This window comes from Perca fluviatilis, chromosome 20 (genome assembly GCF_010015445.1).
Source record: "Perca fluviatilis chromosome 20, GENO_Pfluv_1.0, whole genome shotgun sequence".
In the NCBI taxonomy this organism is placed as follows: domain Eukaryota; kingdom Metazoa; phylum Chordata; class Actinopteri; order Perciformes; family Percidae; genus Perca; species Perca fluviatilis.
Window position 1 is genome coordinate 21,460,684 of NC_053131.1, and position 20,960 is coordinate 21,481,643.

Consider the following 20,960-nt stretch of genomic DNA (forward strand, 5'->3'; position numbering starts at 1 on the left):
AGTAGTGCAGTTATCCTCTGAAATGTAGTATTTTTCTCCATTAAGAAGGGGAAAATAGAATGTTAATATTAAAATGATTTATTATACTATATCGCCCTCTAGTGGCCAAATAGCCCTGCACATCACTGCTTTTCAATCTTTTCCATAACGTTTTCCAATTGGTTAACCTGGGATTTATCCCAGAAGGATTATGGGAAATTGTGTTTACCCTTCAACACCATGCCCAAATAACACATTGGAATACACCTCCCAGAAACCACCTCGATTCTTACGTGTTTTTAATTTGACTCGAGCTGCAACCGGCTGCAACCTCTCGTGATCTCTCGCTCGTTGTGTTGCTAACTAGCTAGCTAAATCTTGAATAATAAACCGTAATTTGAGGCGATAGAGAAGGTTTGCAATTTGTAATCATAAATGTACAATACAAAACATAATTGTGTGGAATGCCGCCATTTGACGAGTGGAGACTTGGTTAGCAAGCTAGGATAAGTATGTTATCGATTAAAATGTCTTAATAGCTTGGCTGCAATGTAACAAATATGTGTGATAATATCTAACGTTAGATGTGTTTAATGTAACGTTAGTTCTTTTGTCCCAGACAGCACAGTTACGCATAATCTAGATATCACCCATTAACTATATCTGTTATGGGTGTAAGGTCATGATTAGGTAGTGTTACCAAAATCTTAGACTATCCTGGTTTGGAAGGTGGTCTGGTCAGTTTATTACAGGTTTCATTCACTAATGGCAAAGGAAGAATGCATTACACAGTGGAACAAAACAGGGGACACGTCAACACTACGAAACAGGAAAATCTTTCCCACCTCAGAAAAAAACGTCCAAAACCCATCCACTCATTTGTCAAAGGATGAAAATAGTCAGACTGCTGGACACTCTCAGTGTTCAAATGGGACATCTGCTGAGTTTTCGGCCAGAGAAAACTTTAGTGCGGATCCCCCAACCAGAGTGCTGCTGATGTTGGTAGTGGGGCTTTCTTTTTCTACACGCCTCTACAAGATAACAGAGCCCCCTCATGTGTGGTGAGTAAAAGTCATGAATACTAGTAGATTTTGTTCATAGATTTTGTAATTATTATTATTATTATTTTTTTTATGATGACTCGTTTTGGTGTTCCAGCTGGGATGAGACACACTTTGGAAAGATGGGAAGCTACTACATCAACAGGACCTTCTTTTTCGATGTCCATCCTCCTCTTGGAAAAGTGAGATCACAGAGTATCCCTTTTGTGTAGTGTCTTCAGGGAAACCACTCTAGTATGAGTATTGATCGCCATTAATCTGTTGCAGATGCTGATAGGTCTCGCCGGTTACATGACTGGTTATGATGGCACCTTTCCTTTCATAAAGCCAGGAGATAAATATAAACATCACAACTACTGGGGGATGAGAGGGGTAAGCTGCTTTCCACACGAGAAAACCTGCTCTTTTCTAACTGATTAACAATGCAGTTTGAATTTATACATATAGTCTTTTCACAACTTTTAAATGACAAGACATTAAGGCTGCTGATGTGCCTGGTCTGCCTCTTACCCTACAGTTTTGTGCCATGTTGGGCTCCTGTCTCCCAATTTTTGCCTACCTCATAGTGTTGGAGTTGTCTCAGTCTCACAGTGCTGCCCTTATTACTGCCATCCTGCTCATATTTGGTGAGTATTCATCTTGTTTAAAAGGGTTGCACAACTCAAAAACATGTTGAAGTTGCAATACACTAACTACTCAACCTTCCAATATCCTTGTTTTTCCTGAAAAAATAAAAGAAACAGCATGTAGCTCTGGATGGAACCTGCGCATACACATTTTGGGAGTAGGGAAACCACCATGGCCAAAGTGACTTTTAAGTCATCTTCCATATTGGCCATTGTTTTCATTTAATGTTGTGTCTCTTTTGCTGATCTTACCAACAGCATTTTTGATAAATATAAGGAGAGTCTTGGACCTTAACTATTTAAATGTCAAATAACCCTGTTGTAATAAGGAGAATTAATTTGTGCTGAATTTCCTCGTCCTGCAGACACTGGCTTTATCACCATTTCCCAGTACATCCTGTTAGACCCTATACTCATGTTCTTCATCATGGCAGCAGTGCTGAGCATGGTCAAGTTCAACCAGCAGAGATGCAGGTAGGACACCGCTAGGACTTTGATTTTGGTTTGGTTTAAGTATGGTAAGATAATTATAATTACAGTCCTAAAAGAATACTAATCTATCTTCCAACAAGAACAAATCTTGCTTGCTAATAATGTTTGGTGCAATGTGGTTGTTTTTCTAACTTTATTTTTTCCCAGCCCTTTTGCTGCCTCCTGGTGGCTGTGGCTGGTACTGACTGGTGCAAACCTTGCTGGAGCATTGGGAGTGAAGTTTGTGGGTCTGTTTGTCATTCTGCTGGTTGGACTGAATACAGTTTGGGACCTCTGGAGGCTTTTGGGAGACCTGAGCCTCTCACTGGTAAACCCCAGCAAATTTTGAATGGTACTGGTAACTGATTGTGTTGATGAGTAGCGCTCGAGGTTTGACTGTTAGGCTCTTCTCACCTTGTTTTCTGGCTCCAGGTGGAAATTGCAAAGCACTTCCTGGCTCGGGTTGTTGGACTCATCCTGCTTCCACTTTTCCTCTACGTTACAATATTTGCAATCCACTTTGTTGTGTTGAACAAAAGGTGTGTCTGATTGTTATATTATGGATACAGTGTGATTACTGCTCATCTCACCATAAATACTAGTAATCATGATTGTTTTCTCTTACCAGTGGACCGGGAGATGGTTTCTTCAGCTCAGCCTTTCAGTCCCGTCTAATCGGGAACAATCTACACAATGCATCCATGCCTGAGTGTGAGTCCCAAACACTGCAATTGTTGAAATACTAATAAGAAAATAGAAAAGTTGGGCAAATTTTTCTTTTTTCCCATTCCTTTAATATTGATGGCAGCCAGATGGGCTGAAATGTTTGCTTACATTTTACTCTCTTCACAAAGTAACATTCTATTGTTATTGTTAAGCCTTTATCAAACGTAATTTTTCATTAAATGTAATTTTTTTTTGTGTGTGTGTGTGTTTTGTAATAATTTGAAGCAATATGTTGTTGTTCTGATGTAGACCTGGCATATGGCTCCACCATCACAGTAAAAAACCTCCGTATTGCTGGAGGCTATTTGCACTCTCATTGGCACTTATACCCCGAGGGAGTGGGAGCAAGGCAGCAGCAGGTCAGGCAACACTGTGAAACATTCACAAACATAATTAAACATGCCATTATCTGTGATCATTTTATTTATTCTTAATAAACAGTTTTCTCTGCCATTTCCTTACAGGTGACAGCCTATCTCCATAAGGACTATAACAATTTGTGGCTTGTTCACAGACAGGATGCTAATGAATGTGAGCAGATGGGGTTGATTTACTGTTTAGAGCTACCAATGGCATTAATTTAAGTCATAAGGAAGTAATGTATGAGCCTCTTATTGTTTATCCGTATTAAGCTCAATCTGGGACACCTGATCTGGTTCGTCATGGTGACATCATTCGACTGGAGCACAAAGAGTAAGAATCATGTCTCCACAGAGCAGTGAAATGAAAAACCTTATTTAATGTTCAGGATTCAATGTCATTCCAATCCAAATTATGTGCATGTTTTTGCGATAATGTAATTTTTACTGGTCCTTTCAGAACAACCCGTAACCTTCACAGTCACCTCCATGAAGCCCCTCTGACCAAGAAACACTTCCAGGTTACAGGCTATGGCATTGTGAGTAGACCCATAACATAAAGCCCCACTAAAAAAAGATGACTTACTGCTCTGTACAGTTGACGGATGACATGTCACACGACTTCTGGGTGAAGTTTGTTTTCTTTTGAAGTTGCTTTTATTTGGTTTTTGAGATGACAAACTATGAATTGCCTCACTCAGCATTAATAACATATAGGATTCTGATTGCATGTCTTCATATATTTGTATGTCCCCAAGCTTAACACACATCTCCACCTTTGCTCTGTTGTTAGAATGGCACAGGTGACACCAATGACCTGTGGCAGGTGGAGGTGTGTGGAGGTCGGAATGGTGACCTGGTGAAGGTGCTGCGTAGCAAAGTCCGCTTTCTGCACCGAGCTACCGGTTGTGTGCTGTACTCCTCTAGCAAGACTCTCCCAAAGTGGTAAAGACTAGTCTTCTCTGCCCCTCCTTTTCTGTTCAAGATTCATTATGTGTATGGACAGTCAAAGCAAATGTTTTTTGTTTCTGTTCAGGGGCTGGGAACAGGTGGAGGTGACCTGTAGTCCCTACTTGAAGGAGACGCCAAGCTCTCAGTGGAACATTGAAGATCATATCAACCCCAAATGTAAGATAAAAAACATTCTTTGTGCTCCTATGTTTTTGTCTATACTTTATGATGACTAACACTAACCAACATGTTCCTTTTCCTCTTGCATGTTCTGGCAGTGCCCAATATTAGTTTGTCTGTGCTGAAGCCCCATTTTCTGGAGATCTTACTGGAGTCCCACATTGTTATGATAAGAGTAAGAAACAATGAGAAAAGATGTTAATCCAAAACGTTTTATTAGAAATCATTTATTGACATAAAATGTGTCTTTTTAGGGTAACAGTGGCTTGAAACCCAAAGACAATGAGATGAACTCAAAACCCTGGCATTGGCCCATCAACTATCAGGTGCATTGAATGATCTATGTTTCTAAACTTAAAAAAAAAATGTATTATATGTCTAACCACTTTACACTAAAAATGTTCTTGGTTTATTTCTTTAAAGGGATTGAGGTTTTCTGGAGTGAATGACACGGAGTATCGTGTTTACCTGCTGGGGAACCCTGTAAGTCTGTCTGAGGCTTGTTTGATTTTTTTCCTGCTGTTGATCGTCTCTGACCAGCGCCCATTAACGCTATAAATACTCTTTTGCAGGTGGTTTGGTGGATAAACCTGGCCAGTTTGGGATTGTATCCTATCATGGTGGCAGTGGTGTCTATAGCCCTCCAAAGAGGTTTCTCATTGGGCCAAAAAAGAATAGGTATGCTTATTGATAGTGGTACTGACTGATTGTGGTTGCAGCAGCAGTAAAAATATGAAGATGATTTAAACCTCAAATAAATGTTCTGTACTCCACTCTGTCTTTCAGAACATTCTCTTGTGCTTATGAGAGGAGGAGGACTGCTACTCTTTGGTTGGCTGCTGCACTATGCACCTTTCTATACAATGGGCCGTGTCCTCTACTACCACCACTACTTTCCTGCAATGCTCTTCAGCAGCATGCTAACAGGTACCAAATCTCTTACTGCATTTTGGATACTTCCATTATATAGACCAGAGGTTTGCAGGGAGGGAGGAGGGAGAGACATGTGGCAAAGATACTACATGAAGTGAAAGGCAATTAAAGTACTTAGAGCACACAATTTAAGTCAAAAATCGTTCGGAGTCATAACCAAGTCGAATATAAACTGCTAATAGCTAATTCGGCATACTTTTAATGGTGCCAATTTACCTACATGTAAATGTAGGTAAATTGTTTTAGCATTACATGCTAAAACAAGGCTCAAGTTGCCCATAGCTCAGTGACCCAATGGCAATATTATACTGTTTACATTCCCCAAAGCATTGTGGTAACTGTGGTTCCAAATCTAAGAGCATAATTACTCCCAAGTCGAAACAAGACAAAGAATCATAATAGACAAATCTATTAATATTAACTTCAAGTTGCACAATCAATGTATTATTTTTTGTATTAGAGTAGACAGATTTGTTGGGGCGGGGGGGGGGGCAGGCACAGTGCAGTTGTTTTAATTGTGTCTGATTTGATCGGAGTCTCCAGTGTCAGACTTTGAACACCCCTGATACAGACAAAGCAGTTATGTTGGTCACAGGTTTGTGGTCAAAGCACTCACTGTTTGTTTTTCACAGGAATTACATTCGACTTTCTGTTGAAAAGCACTGACCTGATACTCCGCCCACCTTATTCTGATCATCTGCAGAGAATCGGGCAAATGGTACTTCTGTTCGGTGTTCTTTACAGGTGAGATGACTAGCAGTGAAGGAAAACTTTAATGTGGTTTATTCTCACACTGTCATAAACAGAACATCATCAGTTTGTGATGTCTATTGCATTTAATGAGGTTTCTTGTGATTATACATCCATCCAGTTCTCACTTGCCCTTGATTCTCCCAAAATGCCTTTCAAATACTCCCAAAAAACAACATTTCTGCACTTGCATGTAGAGAAAGAGAGTGTCAGTGATGATGAATAAACCTTTTGGGAAAAACGATAATTTTCTTTCGTACCGAGAGATAGCTGAGAAGATCGATACCACACTTATTTGTCTGTTAAGTTAAAGCTACGGTCAGCTGGAGTTTAGCTTAGATTGGCACAAAGATTAGAAACAGGGGGAACAGCTAGCCTGGTTTTAGATTGACTAAACATATTTTTAAGTTTAAAAGTGCTTCTTTTACTTTGTACAAATCACTGTAATCCATTCTCTGTCTGTCAGTTTCTACCTGTTCCATCCACTCTCCTACGGCATGACGGGTCCTCTGGCACACGAGCCGGGCAGCACCATGGCTGGCCTGAAGTGGATGGACTCCTGGGAGTTCTAGTCCGCTTTTGCATGAAGAAGACCCTAATATTGTGATGTATAACTGTTCTGAATATGAGGGAATTTAATCAATCATCTGTCTCACAGACTTGTGGTCTTAGTGTTTACACAAACGCATCATTTTTATTATGTACTTACTGCACCTGTCCATGTATTCATGTGTCTCCACATTTCCAAGTATTGTAGTCTATAATGTGTAAAAAGGGGTGGAACAGTTGTATTAGACGGACCTGAATCTGTGTATAATGAAAGCCAGAGTGTTGTGGAGAATAAAGATGTAGACACTAATCATTACCAAGCTGCCTTAACTCACAACACATCTTACATCCTGGACTTGTATATGGATATGTTTATACTGTATGTCTCAATAATAAGCTAAAGTGCCTGAAAGGAGCTAGTGAAAGTAAAGTGGAACTGCTGCAGCTCCCTGTTGGTCAGTTTTGAAGAAAACATTTTTTTGTTAGTTATAGGTTATTGTATTTTCATTTGTGATTGTCTCATGCCTGGTATTTTAGTATTAGTGCTGTTCAGTACTGGCTTCTGTTTTTACATTATAAGACTACTACTGGCTCTGTGTCATATGCACATTTCAGGATGATAAATAAACTGATATTCTTGTAGTCTGTGCTTACTTGTTTATATTGTCAACATTTTATCTCTATTTTGTTTCTCAACATCTATTTCTAGAGTGTTCTGGCCAGGATATGAAGAAATAACATACATACCACATGTAAAAAATAAATAGAAATGTGATCATAAATTCATGAAAAATATGTATTACAACATGTCAATGGCAACTTAAAATAACCCAAGAGCTGCCTTAAATTACTAAAAACAATTAAGACCAATTCAGATTGGTCTGATTGTTTTATGTAATCCCACTAACACTTTTGTGATTGTTCTATCAGTTTAGGTGTGGTAATGTAGACTAGATTAACACCATGAAACTTAACTCTTAGAAAATGTAATAGCCTAACTTCTGTTTATTGCCACAATTGGAAGGTCAGAGGCAAAACAATGAACAGACTACTTTAAGTCACTTTAAATAAAACGACAATAAGTGTAAATGTCTGCTTGGAGTCCAATTCTCTCTGAAGCTCTTACTACATTATTTATAAATATGGAATCTATGAATTCCCCATAGAAGATAAGTTATTCAAAAGCTAAAAATATGAAAATGAGATTATGACAGATAGCTTGACATACAGCTGTATGTAGTATTCATTTATTCGTGTAGTCAAAGGAGGCGGTTATGCTGTGAACGGCCCCAAAAAAAGGTCCAGTAGATAATGTTTTTTTTATACCTCTGGCTTCACCTTGATGCTGCATTGTACTGTAGCCTACAGCAGGGGTCTTCAACATTTTTTAAGCCAAGGACCCCTTAACTGAAAGAGAGACGGCGCAGGGACCCCCTACTACATATATTGTATAAAATAAAGTTGCATATTAAAAAGGGCCTACAATAACGTGCAGCCTAAAGCCTTTATACATAATTTTTTTTTGCTTAGAATACTAAGCTTTTAAAATAGCCTTAGAATTGTTGGCATGCTTTTATAAATGTTTTAATGTTAAACATACATGTGGCACAGTGCATCCTTAGGGTGAACTGTATCTGTGGATGGCTACCTTAGTGACTACAGTACCTTACCTATATAATATAAGATAGTAGTATAACTGGCCAGTAAGCCTATCATCAGTGGGGATTTATATATGCTAATAATATGTTGGATTCATGTTGATGAATTTAATTTTTTTTTGAAAAAACATTAAAAGATTTACAGTTATTTGGAGGCCCCCTGCATTGACTCTGAGGACCCCCCTGTTGAAGATTCCTGGCCTACAGTATACCCTGACCAGTGGGCCGCCTGGTGGCCTGTTTGTGACGTACACCGGTACACGTCGACTCCAAGGACGGCTGCTGTGATTGGCTGTCGTTTATCACGTGTTTATTCTGAAGATGGCGTCTCCAAATGGAGGTAAATTCTAATTCCTTACCCTGCTATGCTGTGTAAAAATTGTAAATTCTACATGCTTAAGGACATTAACTCATTAGCAACTCCTATGTTGTCTTACACGAACATCCCGAGATGACAGAATACACATGTTAGTGCTGTATTCTTACTGTTTGAGATGGGTTTTTTCGTTGGCTAAAGCATTCACTGTTGTGTCCAGTGTGGAAGGAAGCACAGTAACCAGCAAGCTTGAACCTATCGTTCAGTCTGACCCACAGAGCTGAAACCGCGGGTGCTGCTAACGTTAGCCCCGGAAGCTTGCTGTCGTATTGTTGTGCGGACGTTATAGGCTAAATCGCCTCTATTATGGGTAACACTTAGCAGTGTTTTGTTTAAAACATCGTGACTAGATGTTTTTTTTTACTGACGACTGTCTTTCGATTAACGTTATCGTTATGACCGCAGTCTGTAACGTTAACGTACACTCGTGCGAGACTTTTTTTGTATATTTTTACAGCATAGTGCTGTATAACGTTATATGCCATCATACCGAGTGTCCCTTGCAGTTGTCTAACAGTCGTGACCAACCGAATGTCCCCCTCTAATATACCGGTATTAGACATATTGTTGAATTACTATGCTAAACTATTTATTGTAATATTTTGTCTTTCATGATGGCCACTTTTATGCATATTTTATATTAAAAGTTTTTTATATGCATGTTTATTTTTGTTTTGTGTAACGTTAGGCTTTATAATGCATGACATAACTTACAGTAATCGGAATATGTAATGTGTATTGAATCATGTCCAACATGTTATGTTGTATACAATTTTCATGTAAGATCAAACTCACATCGTATGTCATGTTGATATGATGTATAATGTTGTACATTTTACAACAACAGGTTTTCTTCATAAAAGGCACTGTAGGGGTTATTATTTAAACATTTAGTTTGGGTCTGAGGTTAAAGGCACTACTGGGCACTATATTTGCTATATTTAGTAAAAGGTCAGCTAGCTATAGGCCTATTGGTTTAACCCAAGAAGTGACATTTTGATTGAATAGACTTAATTCCTCCAATTTTGTTGTTCAGAGGTATATGTTACATGCAATAAATCTACAATAAAATCTACACACTGTACTTGAAGTCACATAAAACCACCATACTTTTTCATATCTGCTTGCACTTTTATGCTTTCTGAAACTTTGCCATTCCAATATTTACAAATATGCAATGCATGCATTTTCCATAGAAAATGTAAAAAAAAAAAAAGTACATTTTGTGCCATGATAGGTGACGATTTTGAGAGCTCTTTGCTGAGTTTTGAGAAGTTGGACAGAGCTTCACCAGACCTGTGGCCAGAGCAATGTAAGTTTACATTCTCCCTGCTCTTGTGTTATTAGTAACTATGGAATTGTGTTTTATGTTGCCATGATCTTGATTATCCTGTAATCTCTCATACAGTGCCTGGAGTTGCAGAATTTGCTGCATCTTGTAAAAATGTGAGTTAGATTCACTGTGGCTCACTTTGATTTACAAACTAAATAATTAAATAGGCTTGACATACTGTGATATATAATAGGCCTGATCTATAAATCTTGTTGTCTACTGAGACCTTTGTTGTGTCTTACATCACAGCCCATCACTAATTCGCCCCCCAAATGGATGGCTGAACTAGAGAGTGAGGACATTGAAATGTTGAAAGGTAATGTACAAAAATGTAGAAATGTTTTGTAACGGTTTCAGTTGATGTTGAACAGGAAGACTGTGGACAGAAATAGTTTTAACATATAATCCTGTCAAATGGGATAACATTTTGCCAAAAGTAGTTACACGTAGAGCTTTCATTATGGGTCCTGTTATCCTTCTGTAGAGCTGGGTAGTCTGACCACAGCCAACCTGATGGAGAAGGTCAAAGGACTTCAGAACCTCGCTTACCAGCTGGGCTTAGAGGAGTGTAAGTACATGAACAACACAAACCTTTAAAAAGTGCCTTTATATTCAAATGTGTTTGTTTGTTACCTTTTCTGATCAAACACTTGTCACTAAATCTAAGTGACAAGTATGCAAATGCACAGATAACAGCTGCAGGTGTATGTTACCACTAGATGGTGCTCAAGGCCTTTCTGTATCTTGCGAGTGGATATCACAGCATCCTTGTGTGCTTTTACTTTCAAAACCCAAACAGGTTGACTGCATATAGGCTTATTTGTTTTTATCCAAAGACAGAATGGCTCATGTAGAAATGTAGAACTCTCCATTCATGTCAAATAGCAAATATAAGTTCCAGAGGTCTAAAAATAATGAATTTAGGTCAATCTTGTTAAAATGGAAAAGGTAAGAAACAAGGGCATGCCCTCAAGAGCCCATAAAAAGAGTGCTCAAGCATTTGATTGACGCAGATTCTAGTTTTTAATCCATTCTCCACTGCCTCCATTGTTATAATCCGTGTGGATTAGAGAGATGCAGCTAAGTGCTCTAAGATAAAAAAAAAAAAAAGGATATTTATTTTTCCAGTGAAAAAGCACACAAGCAATGAAGAATTGTGGTATAGCCCCCCCCCCCCCTTAATGGGATGGAAGATATAAATAAATATGCAGTGATTTTTTTTAGTTACATCCAACCAACATGAGTGTATGTAGCAGCAAAGTGATGTGATGAAGACAGTTGAAATGTTGCACCGCGGCCTGCTTGTGGGCACTGCTTTGTAAAGCTTCATAAAGACCGCTTGTACTTCTGAATTGAACAGGATTAGCAGGATTTGATGGAATCTGAGAGATGCATGCGGTGAAACTTTTTATTTATCTAAGGAGATCATCAAATTTGTAGGCAAGGGAGTTGATTCCAGAGTAATTGAAATTATGTCTGCAATGGTATAATGCACAAATATCCAAATGAACATACTACGGGAATCATGAAAGTGAGCCTAGATAAGGGTACATATTAACAGGCTATCGATTGTGTAGCATGTGTTGGATTTGCATTGACCACAAGTCACACATTCATTAAGTTGTGAAAGTGTCTAATCTCCCTGACTTCCCTAAACCCACAGAAGCATGTAATCTTGCTGGTATAAAGATGTTAGCTGTCACAGGTGCCGGCCTGCAGGTTTTGCAATCATGTCGTGTACCTCGGTATGACGGGACACAATGATGGTTATTATTGGTGTCAGAGCAGCCCTGTAATGGGTGCCTGTTTAATGCTCTCTGGTTTAATTTTCTCCTTTTCCTGGCTGTCAGAGGAGGCCTTGTAAATCTCAGCTACTTTTTCATCATGTTTGTGCACTCTTCACTACCCGTAAACGAGACTCTGCAGAGGCACGGCTGAGCGAGGGCAGGGGGACAGGATTTACTGCCCCTCCCCCTTCAACATGTGGACCATTAAAGAGGGAGCTGGTTAATGGGCAGAGCACAATCAAGCAGTGAAAACTCAGCTCCCCTACTGCAGTGAGAAAAGGGACCTGGACCAAACATTATTACAAGAACACCATTCCCCTATGCCTAGAATACACCTAAGCAGGGCTAATGCTGGTTTCTGATTTTTCTTGCAAATTGTGCACTGTGCAGATACTGCTGTATACTCATGTTTGTACATATTAACATGAATGTGAAGTGGGGATGTAACACTCCCTTAATCCCCTCCCACGCCCTCTCCTCCACCAGCACCCCCAATAATGGCTGTGTGAAGCTGGCCTGGTCTAGTCCCAGAGGGACTTGACGCGTGCCTCTTCGTCGGGCCACAGCTGTTACTCCACCCCATGATGAATGCCCCTGTCGTGGGCCGCTGAGCGCGGGCATCAAGCCCTGAGTCTCTGGGGAAAGCTGAGGACTCTGATAAGTGCTGTTATTGGAGGTAATTGAAAGCTGAGTGTTCCTTTGGGATGCACTGGAGGGCCTGGGCTACTGAGAACTGCTGGAGTTGGTGATGGTGCTCTATCACACTTGTGGGCTCAAGGCTCCTGAATACCATTTAACACTTGCTGTTAATTCGGAAGTGTTTTTATTGTAGACCGCTAAACAACTGCTTAAAACCAATCACAGAAAATTAATTAAAATCAATTCAGATTGACTGACAAGCGCATTACCGTGCTTGTTGGGCTGAGTAACATTTTTGAGTGAATACCTTAATTCTGATAATGTGATTATATTCCCAGGGTGGGGCTTTTTTTGTGGATATTTACACACAGTCCATGTTCCTAAAATGTTACTTGATGGAAACTGTAGAAAAATGTGAACTGTGTCTTTGACAGATTCACAACAGGGGTCGGATAAAAGCTGAGAATGTACCCTTTAAAATTAAATCAAACACCTTATAGTGAAAGACTAATTAAACTTAGAATCAAATTTAGAAAATCTTGTCAAGGCCATGGACTTCTTAGTTGTTGTTTTTTCACACAGATATTGAAACACATTAGAAAAAAATTGTCACTTTAAAGGCCAGGAAAAGACCACACGCAGGTGATATCACCATATTACAGTTATCGAAAACTTTGATATCTAGGTAAAAACAGCATCACTCAGTGTATTCTGGGTGTAGGACCACCTGTTGTTGTACTAAAGAGCACATCTCCTCCGCCGCGTTGCCACCCGGCGCAGACCCCGGCTGACCCCTGTTGCGTCTGCCTGTGTGAAGGTGAGACTGAAGGTCGCCATGCTCTGACAGCTCCTAATGGGCCCGCATTCACTGCCACCGCCTCCTCCTCACCCTCAGGATCAATCTCTGGCCTATTAGAAGCATGCCGCTGCTGAATATGATTGCATTCACTGGGCCCCACTGGTGCTAATGTGCCTCCATCAATCCATCAGACGGGCTGACCGCGGGGCGGGCGGTTATGAAGTGCCTGAGCTGACAACCGCTGAATGAGGAACAGGGGATGCTTCCCCGCCACCACTACCCTTCCTCCTCCTCCTCCTCCTCCTCCTCCTCCTCACCTCTACTGCACCACTGTGCTCGTCTTGTCACCTCTCTCCTGTGTCTCCCTGGGCTCATAGTTGCGATGAATGGCAGCATTGCGGTGCGTCTCTTTGAAGGTTACACCTTCTGTGTAAGGAAAGTGAAAAAAGCCTCAAGGATGCTTCAGTTTTTGAAGCTCAGTTTTTATCATCTTAATATTCAGTAACCTCGGGCCTTGTGTGGATAGTCCTCTCAAATTGGCTCCCATAGAAATATATCTTTTAATTATTGGGCGTGCTGTTCCTAACAGGTATAGGGCTGGCCCATTGTTGGCAAATCTTTAGCACTTCCACCCACGTTTTACAACAGGATGACATGAGTGTAGCAGGTTGCAGCTGTATCTGATAGAGCCTGTCTATATCTCAAGCAGGATCAGTGTCGGAGCTGTGGGAAAGCAGAGGCAGGCAGAGCTTAACACACACACACACACACACACACACACACCGCTCCTCAGTTCTGCCTGCCTGCCGCCTCCCTGAGCAGATCGGAAATGACACCTCATTTCCATAAAGGCATTAGGAATTCATTGGATTTTCTTTCCCAGCTAATCATAGTGCGGGTGTAAAACCTTTTAGGCTTTTTAATGAATGATTTTTGACTGATTGCCTATTAATAAGGACACCTCTTGAACAGGCATAGGCTGGGGCAGGGGTTGGGAGGTGCAGATGTGTTTGTTTTGGTGTGTGGATGTGTGTGTGTGTCAGCCAGGCGAAAATGTATTGGAGTAGGAGGAAAGGAGGGGTGGGCCCTTTCGGCTGGGACATAAAGAGGAACCAGTGGCTCCCCTGGGAAATCACAGCTCGTGTCTGCATCTTAAATATCCCTGTGAAGTATCAATAAGTGGGTAATTGAATTTTGAACACAAACATGAGCGTCAGGTGTATCTGTTGCAAGACGGGGGTGCTGTGGGGGCGTAGGCTGAATGTGTGTGCCTCCAAGTGTTTCTTTGCTTGTGTGTGTCATCTCCTCTGTGTCTCCCTTGTCCCCCCGGGGAGAAAGAGGATGTTAAATCCATTAAATAAAGCTTACAGCCCGTAATAGGTGAGCAGCACTTGGAGATGGGCAGTGAGGGTCAGATAAGTCCTCTTAACTCTTAATGAAAGTGAATTGGGGCAGTCAGGGCCGGGGTCCAGGACTCCAGTTAACCCAGGTGGTCATCTGTCTTTTGGATGCTCACCGGGAGCGTGCCATCGAGAGAGGCAGCCAGGGGTGGGGGTTGTGGGGGGCGAAGTGATGATTACTCTCATTTTATACACCGGGGAGTTGTGCTGGGGGCTGGGAGTGGGCTGTGACAGTGACACCCAGATCACTCACCGTAAACGAGGGGAAAGTAAGATGTTACACCACTGCATTTCCCCTCTCATTTACATTTGAGCCACTTGGGATTCGCCCAATGAAAACAATTTTCCAGTGCAGAACAGAAAATTGCAGAAACATTTGGGTTGCACCGCATAATTTACTAATGTGTAGTTTTAATCCTTGCTGTTTAATTTTGGGAAAAGGGCTATTTTAAATAGCCTCAGGGCATATTTTGTTGTTTGCAGATATAGGTTAATCTGTATTGCTGCAATGTGCTTTAGCAGCATTAGGCTCTCCTGTTATCTGCTCCATGCCGGCCTCTCTGTCAACATGTCCTCAGCCCTCCATTCTGATGATAACATGGCTGAGCTCTGTTTTTCTACATATTGTGTCTATTTATGGATGAAAATTATTTCAAATTGGTTAGATAAAAATGGATTGCAATGTAGAGTCTAATATGGGTCCAATTGTTATATACAGTATGATGTGGCTGTGTTTACTGATCTACCATGGTAGACTGTGATGGAAACTCGGACCAGATAGTGCTGAATGATAATTAGATAGCAACAAATCAACAGGGCATGGAGATGGCCCACAGAATCCATAAGGTGTCATTTAGTATGGATGGCAGTGGTAACAAGATGCTGATTAACTTAGTGCAAAATTAGTAATTGACCTTTCTAATCAACTAAACAAATCTTTAAGTCCCACTAATCAATATTGATCCCCCCTGTTGTATGACAAAGCCTGTGTGTGTGTATGTATAAGTGTGTGGGCGTGTGTTTTTGAGACTTTCTAACTTCATCTGGTTATGTAGCCTGGTCCTACCAGACTCTCGTACATTTTTACACAGAAAGTCTGGCCACTCTCCATTGACAAGTGTTAACTTCCTTGAAGGCGGGTACTCTGTTGAAGTTTAAAACTATTGGATCTGCCCAGATCCACTCTGGATCTGCCATAACCAATTGCTAACGTTTGGTCGTGACGTATGTCATGCGCATGTGCAACAAGAGGGGAGACCAACAACTATTGGCTTATATTTAGCATTAGTATCGCTAGCGTTAGCCTTAGCCAACTCACCACTAACGAAGCGAGCTGGAAAATCAAAATTTTCCCGAACCCCATGGGGAGGAGGGCCACAACATCATGGCCACCAACAGAACTCGGCAAAGGTTGTTCTTGCTCGGGCTTTAACTTGTGGATATTCGGCAGCGTTGCCACAACGGACCGAACGACTTCGCTCGCATCTTTCTAGCGCACGTCCTCACCGTCATCGTTCTCAGCCACTCTCTCTGTTCGCTGATTGGACCACCAAATATTTGGCCGGAGAAAACCCAAGAACATACCGCAAACCCAGACGGAGTACTGAAGGGAAATGAAAATTGAGCGGAAGTACTTTTTGGCAAAAATAACTTCTTTATAAATAGTTTGTTCAATAAAATAACTGTGTTATAAAGAAATAACAGATAACTGTAATAACATAGCACAGCAAAGTTCAGTATTTTAATTGAAATCAATCATTTATCATCCATTTGACATTTTTACTACCTGTTAGCGGAGGACTTTTTCACTGAAGGTGTAGATGATTAAAAAAAATGATGGCCGAATTCCATTTAGCTGCTTCAGTTTCAGGGTCCTGGTATTGCATGCTGGCTCACTGTCACACTGGCGAAGTTACCATCCAAATGTAGCACAAATTTATAAATGAATAATCAGTAACAATAATCCAGATGATCAGCAAAAGAAGGTGGATGAATGCATGGTAACCTCCACTACCGTTACGCAAATATTAGAAGTTTGGCACAACAAGATAAACAGCTGGTGGCAGTAATTCTCAATTCCGGTGACATTTAACCTTTACAGAAGAAGAGGGCGCAATAAGATGACATAATAAAAAGAGTGCTAGGTTAGCATCACTCCACACAGATCAGATGTTTTATTGAGGCACAAATTTTCCACCTCAGCCAAACAGAAACATTTTTGTGATATTTCGAGATATTTAATGCACAAATTGAAAAAGCACATAAACACAGGTGGTCCCATTGTTGCTCTTTCAGTGGTCCCACTATACTTTTAGTTAGTCATTCTTCCCCACCTTTCATATTCTGTAATAACTTGTTGAACACTTTTCCCCATATTTCCTTTTCCTAAAAAAAAAAAAGCCACACATCATAAATTAAGCTCTGATTTATGTTTAATGGGGTCTTTAATGTGATGATATCAATGATATTTCTATCTGAGTAGGGGAAGGCTGAACTGAACCGTAATTAATAAGACGCTCAGTGGGGCGAGGGGTCTCAGGAGGAGTGGCACAGCCTTCCTTGATCTGTTTTATAGTTTGGGCTCATCAAGAGATGGAGAAAGAGAGAGAGGGAGAGAGAGACATGACACCTTAAAAATCAGAAATGCCCTTTACCGTTCCTTGTGTAACTACTAATAAGAAAGCGACATCAGCGCACTTGCGGCTTTAGGGTCATCCTAATGTAATTGCTTTCCCTTGCCTAATTTTGATGGCTTCATTTCAATCTAAAGCACCCTATGCATGTCCAGGGGTCCCGTGATGACTTTGTTTAGGGTGATTTGAAGAGACAGCAAAGTGCAAAATGAATCCATCCCATTCCAATTAGCATCATCTTTAACCTAATGAGGGACACCTCAAGGTGACGTGGCCCCCACGCCCAGATGCACCATTATCATTCTACACTGGGCAACTCATCTAAATTACTAACTGGCCCGGCTTTTTCATTAGCAGCCATTGGCGGGGGAGGCGGGGAGCCTGCACACGAGCAGACAGCAGCCAGCTGAGATCCTGATCATATTCTTCTTGCAGGCATCACAAATGACTTTCTGCTAAATGCCCATTTGAAATCAGTCCTCTCTTTGCTGCTCTGTAGTATTATATTTGTTTGATGTACAAGGTTAGTTAGAAACTCAGTAGAGTCGCTGAGGTGATCTTGCAGCTCATAAAAACTGTAGTGCTGCCTGATGCTCTTTTTATCTTTAACAAAGAGTAATTACTGTACCTGGATGGTGCATCTCTAGGGTATATGATGATGCTGCAGAAAAAGTCTACAGCCTACAGTCTCCATAGTGACACAAGGGTTTGTCTTTGACAGAAAAGCCTCAGCAATGATTGCTCCCCCAGTGAAGACCAGTTTCACAAAGAGCCTTCAGCAGGGGACAATTCTGTCTATAGCACAGAGTTAACACTCGTGTGCGGAATCCTGGTGTGTAGGGCTTTTAACAATGTGTTCACAGATGTCATTGGGACTCTACAGACTGTGGGGAAATGAGTAGAGCTGGGAAATATTTGCACTTAATACCATAATGGCAATTATGTGACTGTAATTTGGGTATAATTATTCATTTACAGGCATTAGTGATATGGCCTCTGGGATAAAAGATCAATAGCCAGTATTGAAATGATTGCATTTTATTGTACAGCAAAATCCAAAAAGATATTTAGTCCCATCTCATGCAGGTTGTGTCAACTATATCTCCAACCTCAAGCATTTAAAACACTATAAAAAGAAAGTAAGGAAACAGCTCCGAGGACAGTATTGCCTAAACTAGTGGTTGCAATCTTTTACATGTGTCCCTATTATTATTATTATTATTATTATTATTATTATTATTTTTTTTTTTTTTTTTTTTTTTTTTTTTTTAGACCTGTCCTTTCTTTAAACAAAGCTAAAATATCTACTGACAGCTTCATATGTTTTAATACAATACTGTATGTATCCAACATTTCCAAAAAATAGCAATGATTATAGAACTGTTTGAAAAATAAATATAATTTTGTGTAGCAGAAGATGTTTTGCATTATTTCCTATCCCATTACACATCTCGTGACCCCTCAGATTAATCCTCCAACCCCTTTGGTTTGGAAACCACTGGCCTAAAGGTTTAATTTTAATAACCATATTTATTTAATATCCGCTTAGTCTTTGTTACTGCTTAAATGAATGTTGCTCTTTTGCCTTTAAAGTGGTTCCTTTATATTATACTTATTTTGCTTATTTTATACATGGCCATATTCCATAAGCACAAGTTGAGGATAGAGACCTTTTGCTTCTATTCTCACTCATCTTGCATCCACACGAACACACACTTTCATGTATGCGTAGGTCTGAGTACTTGTACTTCACTACATTCAGACAGCGATCAAGCAAATGACAAGACTCTTTGGTAGCTACGCTTCCGTTTTATGTTGTTTTCCATTTCCTGAATGAACAGATGTTTGTATAAATTACCTCCCGGTGTGACACTGTAGATATTAAATACATGCTTTGCATTACTAAACAACCGTTGTGAAGTGTTAGAGCTGCAGGCAAATGTTGTGGAAGATGTTGTGATTTTACCAACTCATTGGTCAAGGATTGTTGGAAGGGTGTAAAGCAAACTAGAGTCTTAGTCGCTTGCAAGCATAATAATGAAATCAAGGTCTCCTAACATGAACAGTGATTTATTTTAAATATGTGATGTTGTGTCTTCTTGTCTTCCAGCCAGGGAAATGACCAGGGGGAAGTTTCTCAACATCTTGGAGAGGCCCAAGAAGTGACATGTTTGTTTGGCAAGCAACAGGATATTTGGGGACTGCAAGGTGAAACTGATCTATGTGTTTACCAATATGCTCTGAACATACAGCAACAAGGACTTTGCACTCAAACTGTAAATCGGAGCAGAAATGCTCTCTCGGTGCACCTGTTGGCCTCCTAGATACAGTAGATGCCTTTTACATTTACGGAAACTTTAAAAGAGTTACTACTTCTCGCAGAATTTCTCTATCACTTGTTGACTTGCCTTGATAAAATGTTCCCTATTTATTCTTATTTCTATTTTAAACATGATTTCATTTTTTTATTTTTTTTTATTTGTTAAGTTGTATAATAAAGTTTTAAAATGAAAAGATGATTGCCTTTTATGTAAAGTCCCCTTGAATCATTACGTTTGTAGCCAAAGCAGCTAACTTTCGTGTTTTTTAGAGTCTGTTAAACTTTTAATTAGGGCAGTAGCTTCGTGCCTCTGCCACCCGACAAAGTGCAGCACCTCTCCGGATGTGGACATGTAAGGAGCCCCGAAGTGAGAGTTCTTTCCCGGCTACCAGGGCATGTTTTCCATTTAATGAGCATTGGAAGCAGGGTCCCTACACAAAACCTTGCGTAAAAATAATATAGCTCATTGTCATCGCCTTTAATGAGAGCTGACATAATTACTAGGACCATTTCTTTTCTAATTAGCACACTTCTGCGTTGTTGGAGCTAGCGGCCGGGCAAAAAGAGAATCAGACAGGCATGCCGAATGGGAAACAAGAAGAAGTCCATCCGCCATAATTAGGTAAGACAATGCCTCGGACTGTTCTCGGCTGGAGATGTCGCTGGGGCTCTGGTCGCCCACTCCCAACAAGTTACACTTCTCCCCGGACCGCTAATAAGCCCCTAATCGTCTTTCCGATTCACACGGACAGGCCGCCATTGCTTCAGTGGCTTCACCCCCTGCCTCTCACGCGTACCCTGGCTCACCCCTCCTTAAAAAAAGAAAAGATTATTCAAAGTTCTGCAGGTTTCAGAGAGAGTGACTTTGTGGCGCCTTGGACGCTTTCTTGTGTGGACCCCAAGAAGCGACCACTTTGTGGAAGCTAATGGGGACCCAAAAAAAAGAATAAAGCATGGCCTAGGTAGCAGGATGGGTGCCAGAAATCACGTTTAATTTTAGCTGTGTTCAAATACTGTAATTTAGTTCTACTACAAATCTTTTTTACATCGGCTATGTAAAAGCACCATATGTAATCCCGACTCGTTCTCACTCCGAACTCGTAAAATATGGACGTTTGGGCAGTGGCTGTCAGCGTCTGAAGCGATGCAAAAAGCGCCCTTCAGCGTGTGTGTAGAACGCACCAGGGAGAGCAGCAGCTACACAGCGTTTGAAGATGACGTAGCACTAAGTAGCGAGTGGTATGAAAGCCCGAAAACCGCCGAAGGAGGTTGGTTGGGGTCTCGTTACCGTCCCGTTCTTCTTAACCGTCCCGTTCTTCTTTTCCTAAACCCAACCATCGTGTCGCAACAACCTTTTCCTTAACCTTAACTTCGTTAAAAGTGACGCCAATAGTCCCGATCAAAAGCGTGTTTAGATATGATGCTTTTAC

General features: G+C 40.7%; 2 protein-coding genes across 4 annotated transcripts; both read left to right on the forward strand.

Annotated features, from left to right (window-relative positions):
• The first annotated feature begins 260 nt into the window (after positions 1-260).
• On the forward strand, positions 261-7,238 carry pomt2 (protein-O-mannosyltransferase 2). Of its 2 annotated transcripts, XM_039785277.1 has the most exons (21): positions 262-1,040; positions 1,138-1,222; positions 1,308-1,412; positions 1,558-1,666; positions 2,032-2,140; positions 2,306-2,465; positions 2,570-2,676; positions 2,766-2,848; positions 3,113-3,222; positions 3,328-3,394; positions 3,496-3,556; positions 3,683-3,761; positions 4,016-4,167; positions 4,259-4,350; positions 4,452-4,528; positions 4,608-4,679; positions 4,777-4,836; positions 4,926-5,031; positions 5,140-5,280; positions 5,919-6,030; positions 6,503-7,238. In XM_039785277.1, the coding sequence occupies exons 1-21, from the start codon at positions 745-747 to the stop codon at positions 6,606-6,608; spliced, it is 2,289 nt and encodes a 762-aa protein (XP_039641211.1). In that variant the 5' UTR covers positions 262-744; the 3' UTR covers positions 6,609-7,238. The 2 variants fall into 2 exon arrangements, with proteins under 2 accessions (XP_039641212.1, XP_039641211.1); XM_039785278.1 differs by lacking the exon at positions 5,919-6,030 and having other exon boundaries at positions 261-1,040.
• Positions 7,239-8,458: 1,220 nt separating this feature from the next.
• lin52 (lin-52 DREAM MuvB core complex component) lies at positions 8,459-19,726 on the forward strand. Of its 2 annotated transcripts, none has more exons than XM_039785281.1 (6): positions 8,459-8,583; positions 9,857-9,931; positions 10,028-10,065; positions 10,202-10,268; positions 10,437-10,520; positions 19,321-19,726. In XM_039785281.1, exons 1-6 carry the CDS (start codon positions 8,565-8,567, stop codon positions 19,374-19,376), a joined length of 339 nt encoding a protein of 112 aa, XP_039641215.1. In that variant the 5' UTR covers positions 8,459-8,564; the 3' UTR covers positions 19,377-19,726. The 2 variants fall into 2 exon arrangements, with proteins under 2 accessions (XP_039641215.1, XP_039641216.1); XM_039785282.1 differs by lacking the exon at positions 8,459-8,583 and adding an exon at positions 8,680-8,710.
• Positions 19,727-20,960: the final 1,234 nt, after the last annotated feature.

Coding starts and splice junctions, on each gene's coding strand:
- pomt2 (XM_039785277.1), top strand. CDS start 745: ATGGCAAAGGAAGAATGCATTACACAGTGGAACAAAACAGGGGACACG. Junction 3,223..3,327: donor TGGGAGCAAGGCAGCAGCAG/GTCAGGCAACAC, acceptor ATTTCCTTACAG/GTGACAGCCTATCTCCATAA. Junction 4,837..4,925: donor TTTACCTGCTGGGGAACCCT/GTAAGTCTGTCT, acceptor ACTCTTTTGCAG/GTGGTTTGGTGGATAAACCT.
- lin52 (XM_039785281.1), top strand. Junction 9,932..10,027: donor AGACCTGTGGCCAGAGCAAT/GTAAGTTTACAT, acceptor TCTCTCATACAG/TGCCTGGAGTTGCAGAATTT. Junction 10,269..10,436: donor GGACATTGAAATGTTGAAAG/GTAATGTACAAA, acceptor ATCCTTCTGTAG/AGCTGGGTAGTCTGACCACA.